Below are 12128 nucleotides of genomic sequence, written 5' to 3' on the forward strand. Positions count from 1 at the left end.
GATGAAGACCCCCGAAACTCAAGCGAGCTATATGAGCGACATCTACCTTACATGAACTTGTAGTTCTTCGAGCGCCGAAAATGTCCACAAATCCGATAGGGTTAGGGCTATCTATGCCTGGTCTTACAGCTGGCTTCAGTACAGGCTCACTCTACAAATGCTCCTGATGCGGAAGACAAGACCCTTGGTCATTTCCAGGTTTATAGAGATTGTTTACCACATGGATTTCAACCATAGTCCTCCGTAAGCCATTGCCTCGTCTTGCCGGCAGATTTGAAATCGACGCGCTCCCCATCCATCTATGCAGCAGCAGCAACATACACAGCTCGGCGCAATGTCGCAGGTAATTATGGATCTGCTCTACTCTCTTACGAACTGCTTCTTTTGTTTCCCTGGATCGCCGCAACTGAAGATAAATAATCGAAGTTTCAAGATGCAACATCTGCTAGGGGAGGTAAGCAGACCCACCAGCTTCACTCCCCAACACTGAAAGGTCTAATTGCCAGAACTTAGGGAGGCTTCTCCTACGTCTATCTGGTCCAAGATACGTCAACATCCCAACTCTACGCTCTGAAGAAGATACGCTGTCCCTTCGGCCAAGAATCCGTCTCGCTCGCCTTGAAAGAAGTGGAAGCCTATACCCTCTTCTCGCCCCATCCGAATATCATACATTCCGTCGACCACTCCGTTGTCTCTGCAAAAGACAAATCGGATCCGGGGGCTAAGACCGTGTACATACTCTTACCATACTACCGGAGAGGGAACCTCCAAGACGCCATAAATGCAAACCTGGTCAATCATACAAAGTTCCCGGAGCGGAGGTTAATGATACTATTTCTAGGAGTGGCAAGGGCGCTGAAGGCGATGCATCAGTACAGAGTGAAAGGCGCGCCGGGAGGAGTAGCGTCGCAGAGGAAGGCAAAGGGTGTGCGGCAAGAGGCGGCCGAAGCAGATCAAGATGCCGCGAAAAAGAACAAGCAACGGCGGCGGAGAGAAGAGCCCGAGCGAGATCAGGAGGACGTAGAACAGGAACCGCTGATGGAAGGAGAGGTCACAAGGTCGCAAGAAGGGATGGGAGAAGGAGAGCTACGAGCTTACGCGCATAGAGATATAAAACCTGGCATGTTATGTGTCTGGGTTTGGCATATGGCTTGCTGATATGCTTCATAGGCAACATCATGATTGCCGATGACGGCAAAACACCAATACTAATGGATCTTGGATCGCTCGCTCCTGCTCCGACCCCTATAACATCGCGCTCCCTCGCCCTCGCCGTCCAGGACACCGCCGCAGAACACAGCACCATGCCCTATCGCGCCCCTGAACTCTTTGACGTCAAAACAGGCTCCGTCATAGACACCAAGGTCGACATCTGGAGCTTGGGATGCACTTTGTACGCCTGTCTAACAGGCAAAAGCCCCTTTGAAGCAAGAAGTGAAGAGACAGGAGGGAGTCTGAGTATTTGTGTCTTGGGCGGAGATTGGAGGTTCCCAGATGAGGGCGCCAAGAAAGATGCGAAGGGCAAAGGGAAGGTCAACGGAGCGGCGGAGGGGCCCGCGGAGGGGGCCGTTGGTGATGGTGTTAAGGATGTTGTGCGGATGTGTTTGAAGGTTGAGCCAGCGGAGAGGCCAGATATTGATGAGTTGATTATATTGGTCGAGGAGCTATTGGGCAGGATGCCGGCGGATGATGAGAGGGATGGTGTGTAGGGGTGTTTGGGCATTGCATTCTTGGCGGATGTTGCTTTCTGTTCTAGCATGAGCGGAGCGCCTGGCTTGGCGGATATCCATGTCTCGAGCGCGTCTGGAGAAATGCAAAAGAGGTCAGAGATATGATCCCGAAAAGTCGCTTTCGGCTTCCCTAGAGTTTATTCGGGATATGAATAGGACACCTTTATACACAACCTACCTAGCTCATCCCACCGCTGTCAACAAAACCTACTCTCAAACTCCCCAAAAAGCTTTGGACTAATCTCATCACTACTATTACCCTCTACCCTCCAGAGCACCCCTTGTCTCTCATAATGCTCTAGCAGAGGCTCGCTGGTCTCCTCAAACTTCTTCAGTCTAGCCTTCCAAGTCTCCTCCCCATCATCCTCCCTCTTCGTCAGCGCTTCCCCCGTCACATCATCCCTCCCCTCCACCCTCGGTTTATTAAAGCCCGTATTATAAACCCTCCCACTCGGCGCATGCACCCATCGATTCGCTATCCTACCCAGAATGATGTTGACCGGGGTGATTAGTGACACCACTAGGTTTATAGGAATGAGCGAGTCGAGTTTTGACGCTTGAGGCGAGGTGCGGGGGAAGCCATCGAGGATGAATGAGGCGGTGGGGGAGGAGGAGGGGAGGGCGGGGCCGGCATCGGTGAGGGAGGTGCTGGGTGGGATCCAAGATTTGGATTTCAATTCAGAGAGAATGAGGCGGAGGATCATGTCGTCGGGGACTAAGGAGCCGGATTGCATGTGGGATTCTGCTTCTTGGCCTGCAATAGAGACGCTGTTAGAGGTGCTCATGTAACATGACGGTAATGCCGGCGGGAAGACCTGATGTCCGTTGACAGGTAATGGGGCTTACCCAAGGGCGTTTTATTGCGAACGGCATTGCGCAAAAGATCCCCAGAGCTCACAGCGGACAATTGAGGGAAACGTTTCATGAGCCGCTCGGCCTGCGTTCCTTTGCCAACGCCAGGCGCACCGACGAGAATGATGCGAGCGGCGCGTTTGAACTCCTTCGTGGCCATTCGGAGGCGATATGTAGGTATGCGGGGCGGAGAAGTAGGTCGGCTTGTAGAGGGGGAATCGAGGGATCCGGGTTTGATGAGCTGCTCGGGCCAGCGCGAGAAGCTCGAAGCTTCCGGACTTTATATGCTACAGCCTCATGTTGAGGTTGTAAAAGGGATGTACATATGTACAAAGAGAGGTGTAGACGCGCAATAATGTGACAGAGCAGATAGACATAGAAGAGGTGGGAGAGTCGGTCGGCATGTTCGGCCAACCCTTTTTTGGGCCACAACCGTTACTCTAGCGCTTTGTTGAACCGGAAAACCCTCCGGTGGTCACACACTCGACACAATATCCTTCTTCATTGTGAGTACATGTAGTTGAGAAAGATGACTTTCTGTGTAACAAAGGCTATCGAAGATCGCTCCGTGAGGCTTGAGGTGCTCGTTAGCCAATAGACACCTCTTCCAGCCCCTGCAAGACTTCGAAGCCAGCAGCTTTCTTCTGTTATATAGGCTTGAGCCAAGAGTCTCAGGAGTTGAAAGCTTCAGAAACATCGAAGCCCGTGTAGGATAGGTAGGCATCTTAGGTAACCTCCGTTTTTTAGGCCAGCCGTTTCATTTCATGTTCGCTCCTTTGGTATGTGAATTATAACGTACTCGTAAAACGTGTAGAGATCTGCGCTTAGACGTGGTAGTGGTAGCGCTCGCTCCATTACTAAGCGTTAGCCAACCCGAAGAGGCTTGGTGGAGGCCACGTCTAAGGGACTGCAGGACATCGGGCCGACATTGCGACCGAGGGCGGCCAAAAGTCCCAAGTCCTGACTAAGGGGAAATATTACCAGCAGGTCCCCATCGACACAACCCTGTGACGACTTTTTCCCTATCCATCAAGGCTTGCAAGTACAACGCGTACAGTCACATCGGTGTCGCTGCAAAGCCACGAATTATCTGCCTCTCTCCATTACTTCCCTAATATGAGCGCGTCAGCCAGAGCCGTCCAGAATGCTTCTGCGCGGCAGACGCTCCGTACCGGGGGTAGGGCTCAAGTGATGATGGGTATTGGTAGAGGCTTCGACTGACATGTTGTATAGCCTTCCTGCCCTTGAGGAACACCTTCACTCCATCCCCTGCTCACTCCGCATTCCTGCGACGCAATGCCACAGACCTACCACCACAACTTCGAGCGCTCGCCATACTCCTTCCTCGACGAGGCTACGCTACAGAGACTTCAACAAGCGGTGGCGCAGGGTCGGGATTCCCACCTCCAGGCTTTAACGCTGAGCAAGCCAAGAAGCCGCTTCCACCCGATGAATCAAAGAAATCTTCAACATCGAAAGTTGCGTCAGATGTAGCATCATCAGTTACTGACCAGACGACAGCGGGAAAAGCCGAAGGACAAGTCACTGGGGTCGCAAAGACGAAAGCCATGGAAGACAGAAGCCTGAACGAGCTCGCTGCGGACAAGGCAGCAGCAGCTAAAGTGGAAGAGAAGAAGCTGGCAGAGTCCAAAAAAGAGCAACCGAAATTATCACTATGGGGAAAGGTAAAGCGAGAAGTGCATCACTACTGGGATGGGACAAAGCTGCTTGCTACCGAGGTCAGGATCAGTACGAAGCTCGCCGTGAAAATGGCAGCTGGCTACGAGCTCAGCCGAAGAGAAAACCGGCAGTTGCAACGTACAGTGCAAGACCTGGGTCGGCTTGTTCCATTCTCCGTTTTCGTTATAGTTCCCTTTGCCGAGCTCCTGCTCCCCGTAGCGCTCAAGCTTTTCCCCAATCTTTTGCCAAGCACCTACGAAGGTCAGACGTCAAAGGACAAGAAAGCCAGCCATCTCCGAACAACGCGCAAGGAGGTCAGCAGTTTTCTGAGAGATACGCTCAAAGAGACCGGTCTCCCAGTCAGCGCTGTCAATGCACAGAAGGAAGAATTCACTGAATTCTTCCGCAAAGTACGCGCCACTGGAGAGTCACCCACTCATGCGGATGTCGTCAAAGTCTGCAAGATCTTCAAGGACGATCTTACTCTTGACAACCTGTCCCGTCCACAACTGGTTGGCATGACCAAATACATGAATCTCAACGCTTTTGGCACAGATATGATGCTTCGGTATGCGATCCGACATCGTATGCGCCAGATCAAACGCGACGATCGTGCCATCTCCGATGAGGGCGTCGATAGCCTTTCAGTCCCGGAACTTCAAATGGCATGTGCTTCGCGGGGTCTTCGAACCCACGGCATGAGCCCTGGCCGGCTACGAGATGATCTTCAAATGTGGCTTGACCTGCGTCTCAAGTATGGCGTCCCGTCCACGCTACTTGTCCTGAGCAATGCCTTCATGTACACTCAAGGTAAAGACTCGGAGATCGCGTCCCAGTTCGACTCGTTACAGGCTGTCCTCTCATCCATCCCTGAGGAACTCTTCCATGAGATCGAGCTTGAGGTTCACAATGCAGAAGGTGCTGCGACGAACAAGCAGAGACTTGAGGTTCTCAAGGAGCAACAAGATTTGATCGAAGAAGAAAATGAACAAAATGAGGAGAATGGCGAGTCGGGCAGATCCTCGCCAAAGGACACCGAGAACATCGACGAAGAAGATCAGAGGAAGGCTAATGCTAAGGCTGAGCAGGAAAAGGGGGAGGGCCAGACTAACGAAGCGGCTGAGGCAGAGAGAGATGCTGGTGAGGTGGAGAAGCAGGAACAGCAAGAGAAACGGGACACGAGAAAGGAGCAGTGAAGGGAGTGATGCCCCTCAGCCTAGGTATATTCGAATATAGATCGCATTGGGCGGATGCAAAAATAGCATAGAACTCTAGACTCAATCATCATATTACTTTTGGCACCTTTAAGGTGAGCTGGACCGCGTTGACCATCTTTTCCTCCAAGTCACTTCTTATTTTTTACTCCACGCTCCCAGACACTTAACGCTAAAACGAGGACACCAACTTCATACTCATAGGCTCTCATCGATTGTGTCCATCATTGCATACCGTTTAGGGCCGCATGATATGGCTCCAAGGACATACAAAACGCCACAGTCGACAGTGGCCGGGAAAGCCAGTCCTAAAGATTTCCCACAAGTTTTAGCAAGAACCCAGCGGCAGAAGCGATCGACCAGGATGGGTTTGTCTCTGCCATTGCAGACGTAGCGTTCTCGGCTGGACACAGTGCCGGACATGCAGTCACATTGGAGGCAGAAGATCTATCAGCTGCGAAAATAGTGTTTCATCGTTCCCACCCCATCTCGAAGATCGACGCAATTATGTTCGATCCCATGGGAAAGCGTACGAAGAAATGGTTCCGGTGGGCGAGAGGTAAGTTGTTTTTTGAAGATAAAGCATACAAAAGGGTGCAACCGCTTGAAAAGCCTTTGAACGAGTCGCATCAGTGACGAATGCATGATGAAGCGGAATATTGGAAGATACAAATACTCATAGGGCATAAAGTCCAGTACTGCAGTATGCTCGACAAATAGCATCAGGCAGAATAGAGCAGGAACAAAAGTCGTAGATAGTATCCCTGAACGATCCACAGTAAGGACGTTCCGGAGGTTTTGACTTTAACATCACCTACTCTCATACTTCCAGCTCAAGTACATCTAAAGTGTTTGCAGACACACGCTGGTGCACCCAACATGCCGTTCGTCCCAAGGAATCATCGCGCGAAGCATTAGCTTTCTGCCCATCATGATTATCCATACTCGCTTCCTGATGGTCTAGATGGTGTTTTCGTTAAGTAAACAGCTGGCGACGACAACGTTTCAAGAAGACGCGCTAAAGCAGCGCCGAGGGTGTGCTAGACCCTTTTCATCAATCTCTCTACTTGTGATGCACACATACTCCCTTTCTGCGGGACGAAGCGCAGTGGCGGTCCTTTTTAGAGCTGGGTCGCTGTCGCTGTCGCTGTCTTTCTTTTTCGGAAGGGAAATGAATGCCGACCGGCTCGAGCAACGGATATCCTCAGTCGTTCCTTCTGTTCACACCATGTCCTCAAGCCTTATAGTTTAGCACTGAATATATTATTCATCTTCAATTCCTACATCAAAGCTGATTGTCACCACGATCAACTTATACTCAAAATGGGTTCTGACGCGATCTTCGACTTATGCCTGCCTGTTCTCGAGGACAACACTCTCGAAGAGGAAGAAAAGACGGAAAAGTTAGAGGAGCTTGTTCAGAAAGAGCTGTCACTATCTGGCCAACCTCTGGAAGATGCCGTACTTTCTATCCTTTGGCGCTTTCGAGACTCAAAGGTTACCTCCGTTGCATCTCCGCCTGTTCGCCACACGATCATTCGACGCAACTCGCCCGCGCCATGGCAAATCCCCCGCTCCTCCACCCCTGTATCACCTGCTCTCAGCAGAGCGAGTCCTGCCCCTCCACCAGGCTTCGGTGCCGTACCCTCAGCGTTCATGAGAACGAAGTCGTACGGCGGAAGCCCCTTTGGTTCTCCGCGCCCGTCGCCTCGGCTGGCCTTCGCCAGCCCAATACCCCACAGTCCGAGCTTGAACTCTTATGAATTTAGTGAGCCACACGTCGAACGAAACGAATATGGAGACTACGGTAGTGATACGGTGGACTGGCTGGTCAACGATGACTCTACTAGTAGGCCATCCTCTTCCGGTGCTGGCAGCGCCTCAGAAAGCGGGCTGAACGCTGCGGCTGCTTCATGGATCCAGCCTCAGCAGAATGAGATGTCTCCGTACGATATGCTACGTTCGGTGATGGGCGATGGAAAATCGGACGAGGAGATCGAGGGCGCTCTCGAAGCCAGTGGATACGACCTGAGTGCAACGCTCATGAATCTGATGGGGACTAAGGGAGGATACCAGCAGGAGCAAAGCTATTTTTCGGAGAACGATGGCCAAATACTCATTGGAAAATCCATGATGCCGAGTGAGCCCATAACGATCGATCAGACCGAGCATGGCCGCAGCAACATAGTCTGCAAATATTGGCTGTCCAATGGAAATTGTTTACGGGCAGACTGCCGATTCAGTCATGACCTTAGCAGCCACATCTGCAAGTATGCATTTGCTTCTAGGCTTTGATGCACCATACTGATGTTACAGGTACTGGGTGATGGGCAATTGCCTCGCAGGAGATTCCTGTATCTTCTCCCATGATCCAGCACTTCTCATGAAATCCATGAACCTCGGCGACGCCGCTATTGGCACGCCTCCGTCGCAACTTCATCCCAGCTTCCAAGTCCAAGACTATGATACGTTCCCTGCGCTTCAAGCCCCAGCAATAAACCAGTGGACGCAATCATCTTCGCCCAGTCAAATTAACTCTTATAATTCTTCAGTTTCTCAAGGTTCGAATAGTTATATGTCGACACCTCGACGTCACTTCGAGGCTAGAACTTCTTCAATGAATGGGACGTCATCTTCCTATGGCTCTCCCAATTCGCGCCCAACCAGCCGTCACCGTTCTCGCGACCCTACGCCCTCTCCAGCAATTCCAGCCGTGGACGATACTGAAGCATTTCCTTCGTTAGGGGCGGCTGGAATCAAAGTAGTCAAGAAGCATCACGGCAAACGTGGTGGTCATGGCCACGGCCATAACAACAAAGAAAACACGCCCAACTCACTTGCTGATGTCGTTCGAATGTCTCCATCGCCCGCTCCAGGGCTGCTTCGAAAAGGTCTTATGAAGACGAAAAGTTACACTGGAAGCCGTGAGAACACTCTAGCTGCTAATGCGATACCAGCACCGCAGCATGTGCCATGGCTCGAGACAGGCGCTAAAGCGAATCAAGAATACCTCAAGGCGCGGCAGGACGCCTTTAAGCATGGCGGTCTGCGCAACAAGTTTTTACAAAGGTAAGGAGGTCTGTAACGTATGTATATGTTGATGTTAACGTTTGGTAGCGCGGCTCAAGCTTGGAATCGTAATGATGCCAGAGCTGCGAAGGCTTTGAGTCTTCGCGGCCAATCTGAAAATGACTTGATGCGGAAAGCCCATCGGGAGGCCGCCCGACTCCTCTATGAAGAACGAAATAGGGACAGCTCCTCAGCACAAGAAGTATACGTCGACTTGCACGGTTTACATCCGGAAGAAGCCGTGGAGTACCTTGAGCACGCCCTCATTGAACATCAGAATTCCGGTCGCTCAGTCTACGCCATCACCGGCACAGGGCATCACAGCAAGAATGGCAAAGACAAGGTAGGAAAGGCCATTCGGAGTTGGTTGAGTGAGTGGAAGTACGCGTATCGGGAATTTAGCGTGGCTGGAGACAATCTTGGAGGAATTCTTGGGGTGGACCCACGAAGCTTTGACAAGAGCATGTTGGACGAGAGGAAGGAAGGTACTGAAGGGGCCAAGGCGGATAAAGGATTAACAGGGAAGATCCAGTTGGTGAAAGAGATTCCCACGGGTCCTAAGAAAGCTGGGTAGTCTTACAGTAGGTAGAAAATCGAATAAATTATCCAAGGTCGTGACTGCTGTTCTTACTTTTGAATCGATCCACTTCGACCGGGGATTGAAACCAGGCAACACATCTCATCACTACCCTCATCACGACCCTCAACACTTCGGTGCTGCATTATCTCATCTTGCTATCCCATCTTGCTAGCACCAACCCTCTGCCAAGCTCAAGGAGATCATGGCGCCTTACACTGCGGACAAGTATGACCCCAAGACACCCAAGATATTCGCCCACAAACCTACCATGTATGCTGGTCTCTTCATGGTCACGGCACCCGTGTTGTCATTAGCTAATGCCGACTCAGGGACGCATTTGACTCCATCGTCCTGATCAAAGTCGGCCCCGGAAAGCAAGTTTTCCATATCCACAAAAAGCTACTGTGCGACAACTCCACGTACTTCCATGCCGCAATCAACGGAAGCTTCAAAGAAGCCAAAGATCAGTCAATCGAGATGCCTGAGGACGATCCTGGAGTATTTCGCCACTTTCAATACTGGACCTACACTGGGAACATTGTGCCGGAGCCTCAGGGAGCTCAGGAAGCCAAGACTATTCAATGGAATATTCTGACCAGCCTCTACGCCTTCGCAGAAGCACGAGATATTCCTCTACTTCAGAATGCCGCCATTGACCTTGCAATTCTCAGAGTCCAAGCTGAACACCGCATGCCTGTGGATTTGTTACTCGACATCTATGAGAACACCTCGGAGAACTCGCGTTTGCGAAAATTTCTTGTTGATTGGGCTGCACACAAGGGGGACTTAAAAAAGAAAGGCTGGTTCGGAGGTCGATGCCCTATCGAGTTCTTCATTGATTTGGCTGTCGCCCAACATGCTAGGACCAGTGGCAGCGTCTCCGAAATTGCAAATTTCTGGGAAAGCCGTGCCAACTATCATGTTGAGGTTCCTGTGGCTCTATCAAACAAGGAGAAGAGCGAGCAAGATTAGCGAATGAAGTGGCGGCTGGAACTTCTTCCTAATGGCATCTATCAGGTTTGCTGGGCCGGGTCTTCGAGTGGTAGCATTTTCCGAATCAATGCTATTAAGGGTGACAGGAATGAGGTTGTTTGACGGAGTAGCAGCACACTTAGGCTCTCATGCGAACAAGACGAGCAGCTAAACACACAACAATCATGACACATCTACTCTAAAGACAGCACTTTTCGAGCCTGGTTGACTATACGTGTGCCAATCGAAATCACAATGTCCCTTGGAGTGGTAGCCATGGCAGAGTAGTGCATTGAATCTTTAATCTTTGCTTAGGAATCCTCAGCCCTACACAGATTGAGTGTGCTCGGCAGATTCCGAGGGTTCGTTGACAAATCTGATAAAAGCATCTAACGCAGGGGAACAATTTAAATCATACATAATACCGGTGACTGGTGACACTACTCGTATATTTACTCCTTCCATTCTCTTCTCCCTCCTATTTTCAACTCAGCTCGACTGGTAAGCAACAAGATCGTCCACCACCTCCTATTAATTCCAATTGCACCCTCCCATCCTTCATCCTGTTTTCCAAAACCTTCCCCCGCTTCTCCTCCCTTCCTCTCCGCTCCAGCTTCTCTCTCACCCTCGCAGCGGCCGGCTCCTTCCAACACAAGCCCACGCCCGTCTCTGCGTCCGTTCCCACCTTCTCCGCGCCTCTGGGCAATACCAGCTCAAAACCTCGAACCATGCACTCCAAAGTCATCATAATCGGCTCCGGCCCCGCCGCCCACACCGCAGCCGTCTACCTCTCGCGCGCCGAGCTGAAACCGGTGTTATACGAAGGAATGCTGGCAAACGGTATAGCTGCGGGCGGCCAATTGACCACGACCACGGACGTGGAGAATTATCCAGGATTCCCTGGGGGTATAGGGGGGTCAGAGCTTATGGATGCCATGCGGGCGCAATCGGAGAGGTTTGGGACGAAGATCATTTCGGAGACGATAGAGAAGGTCGATCTGTCGAGTCGGCCGTTTAAACTGTGGCCTGAAGATACGGACGAGCCAGTCACAGCCTCGGCGGTCATAGTAGCCACAGGGGCCAGTGCAAGGCGGTTGAATTTACCAGGCGAGGAGAAATATTGGCAAAACGGTATATCCGCCTGTGCGGTCTGCGACGGCGCTGTACCCATATTTAGGAAAAAACCCCTGGTCGTGATCGGAGGCGGCGATTCAGCGGCCGAAGAAGCCATGTTCCTGGCCAAATACGGCAGTCATGTCACCGTGCTCGTACGGAAGGACAGGTTAAGAGCCAGCAAAACGATGGCGAAGCGGTTACTCGCGCACCCCAAGGTAAGCGTCAAGTATAACACCGTGGCGACCGAGGTTACGGGCGAGAAGGAAGACCGCGGCCTCATGACGGGCCTGCGTCTCAGAAACGTCTCCACGGGCGAAGAGTCGGAAATGGAGGCCAACGGCCTCTTCTACGCCGTCGGGCACGACCCGGCGACCGCCATGTTCCGCGGCGTCCTCGACATGGACGGCGAAAACTACATCCTCACGAAGCCGGGGACGAGCTACACGAACGTGGAGGGGGTCTTCGCGGCGGGGGACGTGCAGGACAGGCGGTACCGGCAGGCCATCACGAGCGCGGGGAGCGGGTGCGTCGCGGCGCTGGAGGCGGAGAAGTTCCTGGCCGAGGCGGAGGACGAGGACGTGGAGGGCGGCCTCGAGGGGGAGAAGCAGGCGGAGAAGCCTACGAATGGGGAGGCGCCCGAGTACAGGGGTAATCCTTTGCTTTGAGGGGGTTTGGATGGGGTGTGTTTGATTAGATGAGATGGGATAGACTCAATCGAAACATGGACGTCGCTGTCACAAGAGAGAACATGTGCGAAGTGGAGTGACAGCGAGTGATACGGAGCGTCATCTCATACGCCGTCTAGGTTATACATTAGTAACTAAACAACTTCCGCGGTGGATAGGTATCGTCCTTGACGCTCATCTCCCGGAAACCAACACCTGCAATGCTCAGGTGACTCGCCGGCCCAATCCG

At 52.1% G+C, this 12128-nt stretch overlaps 6 protein-coding genes across 6 annotated transcripts; 5 read left to right on the plus strand and 1 right to left on the minus strand.

Moving 5' to 3' along the window:
• Nucleotides 1-433: 433 nt before the first annotated feature.
• HO133_004467 (uncharacterized protein) lies at nt 434-1709 on the plus strand (the record flags this gene model as incomplete). The annotated part of the gene is made up of 3 exons (XM_037295384.1): nt 434-454; nt 514-1120; nt 1171-1709. 3 exons carry the CDS (start codon nt 434-436, stop codon nt 1707-1709), a joined length of 1167 nt encoding a protein of 388 aa, XP_037157385.1.
• Nucleotides 1710-1927: 218 nt separating this feature from the next.
• HO133_004468 (uncharacterized protein) lies at nt 1928-2742 on the minus strand (the record flags this gene model as incomplete). Its single annotated transcript, XM_037295385.1, has 2 exons — nt 1928-2484; nt 2577-2742. 2 exons carry the CDS (start codon nt 2740-2742, stop codon nt 1928-1930), a joined length of 723 nt encoding a protein of 240 aa, XP_037157386.1.
• Nucleotides 2743-3698: 956 nt separating this feature from the next.
• Nucleotides 3699-5458, plus strand: HO133_004469 (uncharacterized protein; the record flags this gene model as incomplete). The annotated part of the gene is made up of 2 exons (XM_037295386.1): nt 3699-3759; nt 3816-5458. The coding sequence occupies 2 exons, from the start codon at nt 3699-3701 to the stop codon at nt 5456-5458; spliced, it is 1704 nt and encodes a 567-aa protein (XP_037157387.1).
• Nucleotides 5459-6799: 1341 nt separating this feature from the next.
• HO133_004470 (uncharacterized protein) lies at nt 6800-9119 on the plus strand (the record flags this gene model as incomplete). The annotated part of the gene is made up of 3 exons (XM_037295387.1): nt 6800-7746; nt 7793-8545; nt 8594-9119. The coding sequence occupies 3 exons, from the start codon at nt 6800-6802 to the stop codon at nt 9117-9119; spliced, it is 2226 nt and encodes a 741-aa protein (XP_037157388.1).
• Nucleotides 9120-9327: 208 nt separating this feature from the next.
• Nucleotides 9328-10097, plus strand: HO133_004471 (uncharacterized protein; the record flags this gene model as incomplete). The annotated part of the gene is made up of 2 exons (XM_037295388.1): nt 9328-9395; nt 9455-10097. 2 exons carry the CDS (start codon nt 9328-9330, stop codon nt 10095-10097), a joined length of 711 nt encoding a protein of 236 aa, XP_037157389.1.
• Nucleotides 10098-10825: 728 nt separating this feature from the next.
• HO133_004472 (uncharacterized protein) lies at nt 10826-11878 on the plus strand (the record flags this gene model as incomplete). The annotated part of the gene is made up of 1 exon (XM_037295389.1): nt 10826-11878. The coding sequence occupies one exon, from the start codon at nt 10826-10828 to the stop codon at nt 11876-11878; it is 1053 nt and encodes a 350-aa protein (XP_037157390.1).
• Nucleotides 11879-12128: the final 250 nt, after the last annotated feature.

Source organism: Letharia lupina, assembly GCF_014066315.1.
Source record: "Letharia lupina isolate WasteWater1 chromosome Unknown contig_2, whole genome shotgun sequence".
In the NCBI taxonomy this organism is placed as follows: Eukaryota; Fungi; Ascomycota; class Lecanoromycetes; order Lecanorales; family Parmeliaceae; genus Letharia; species Letharia lupina.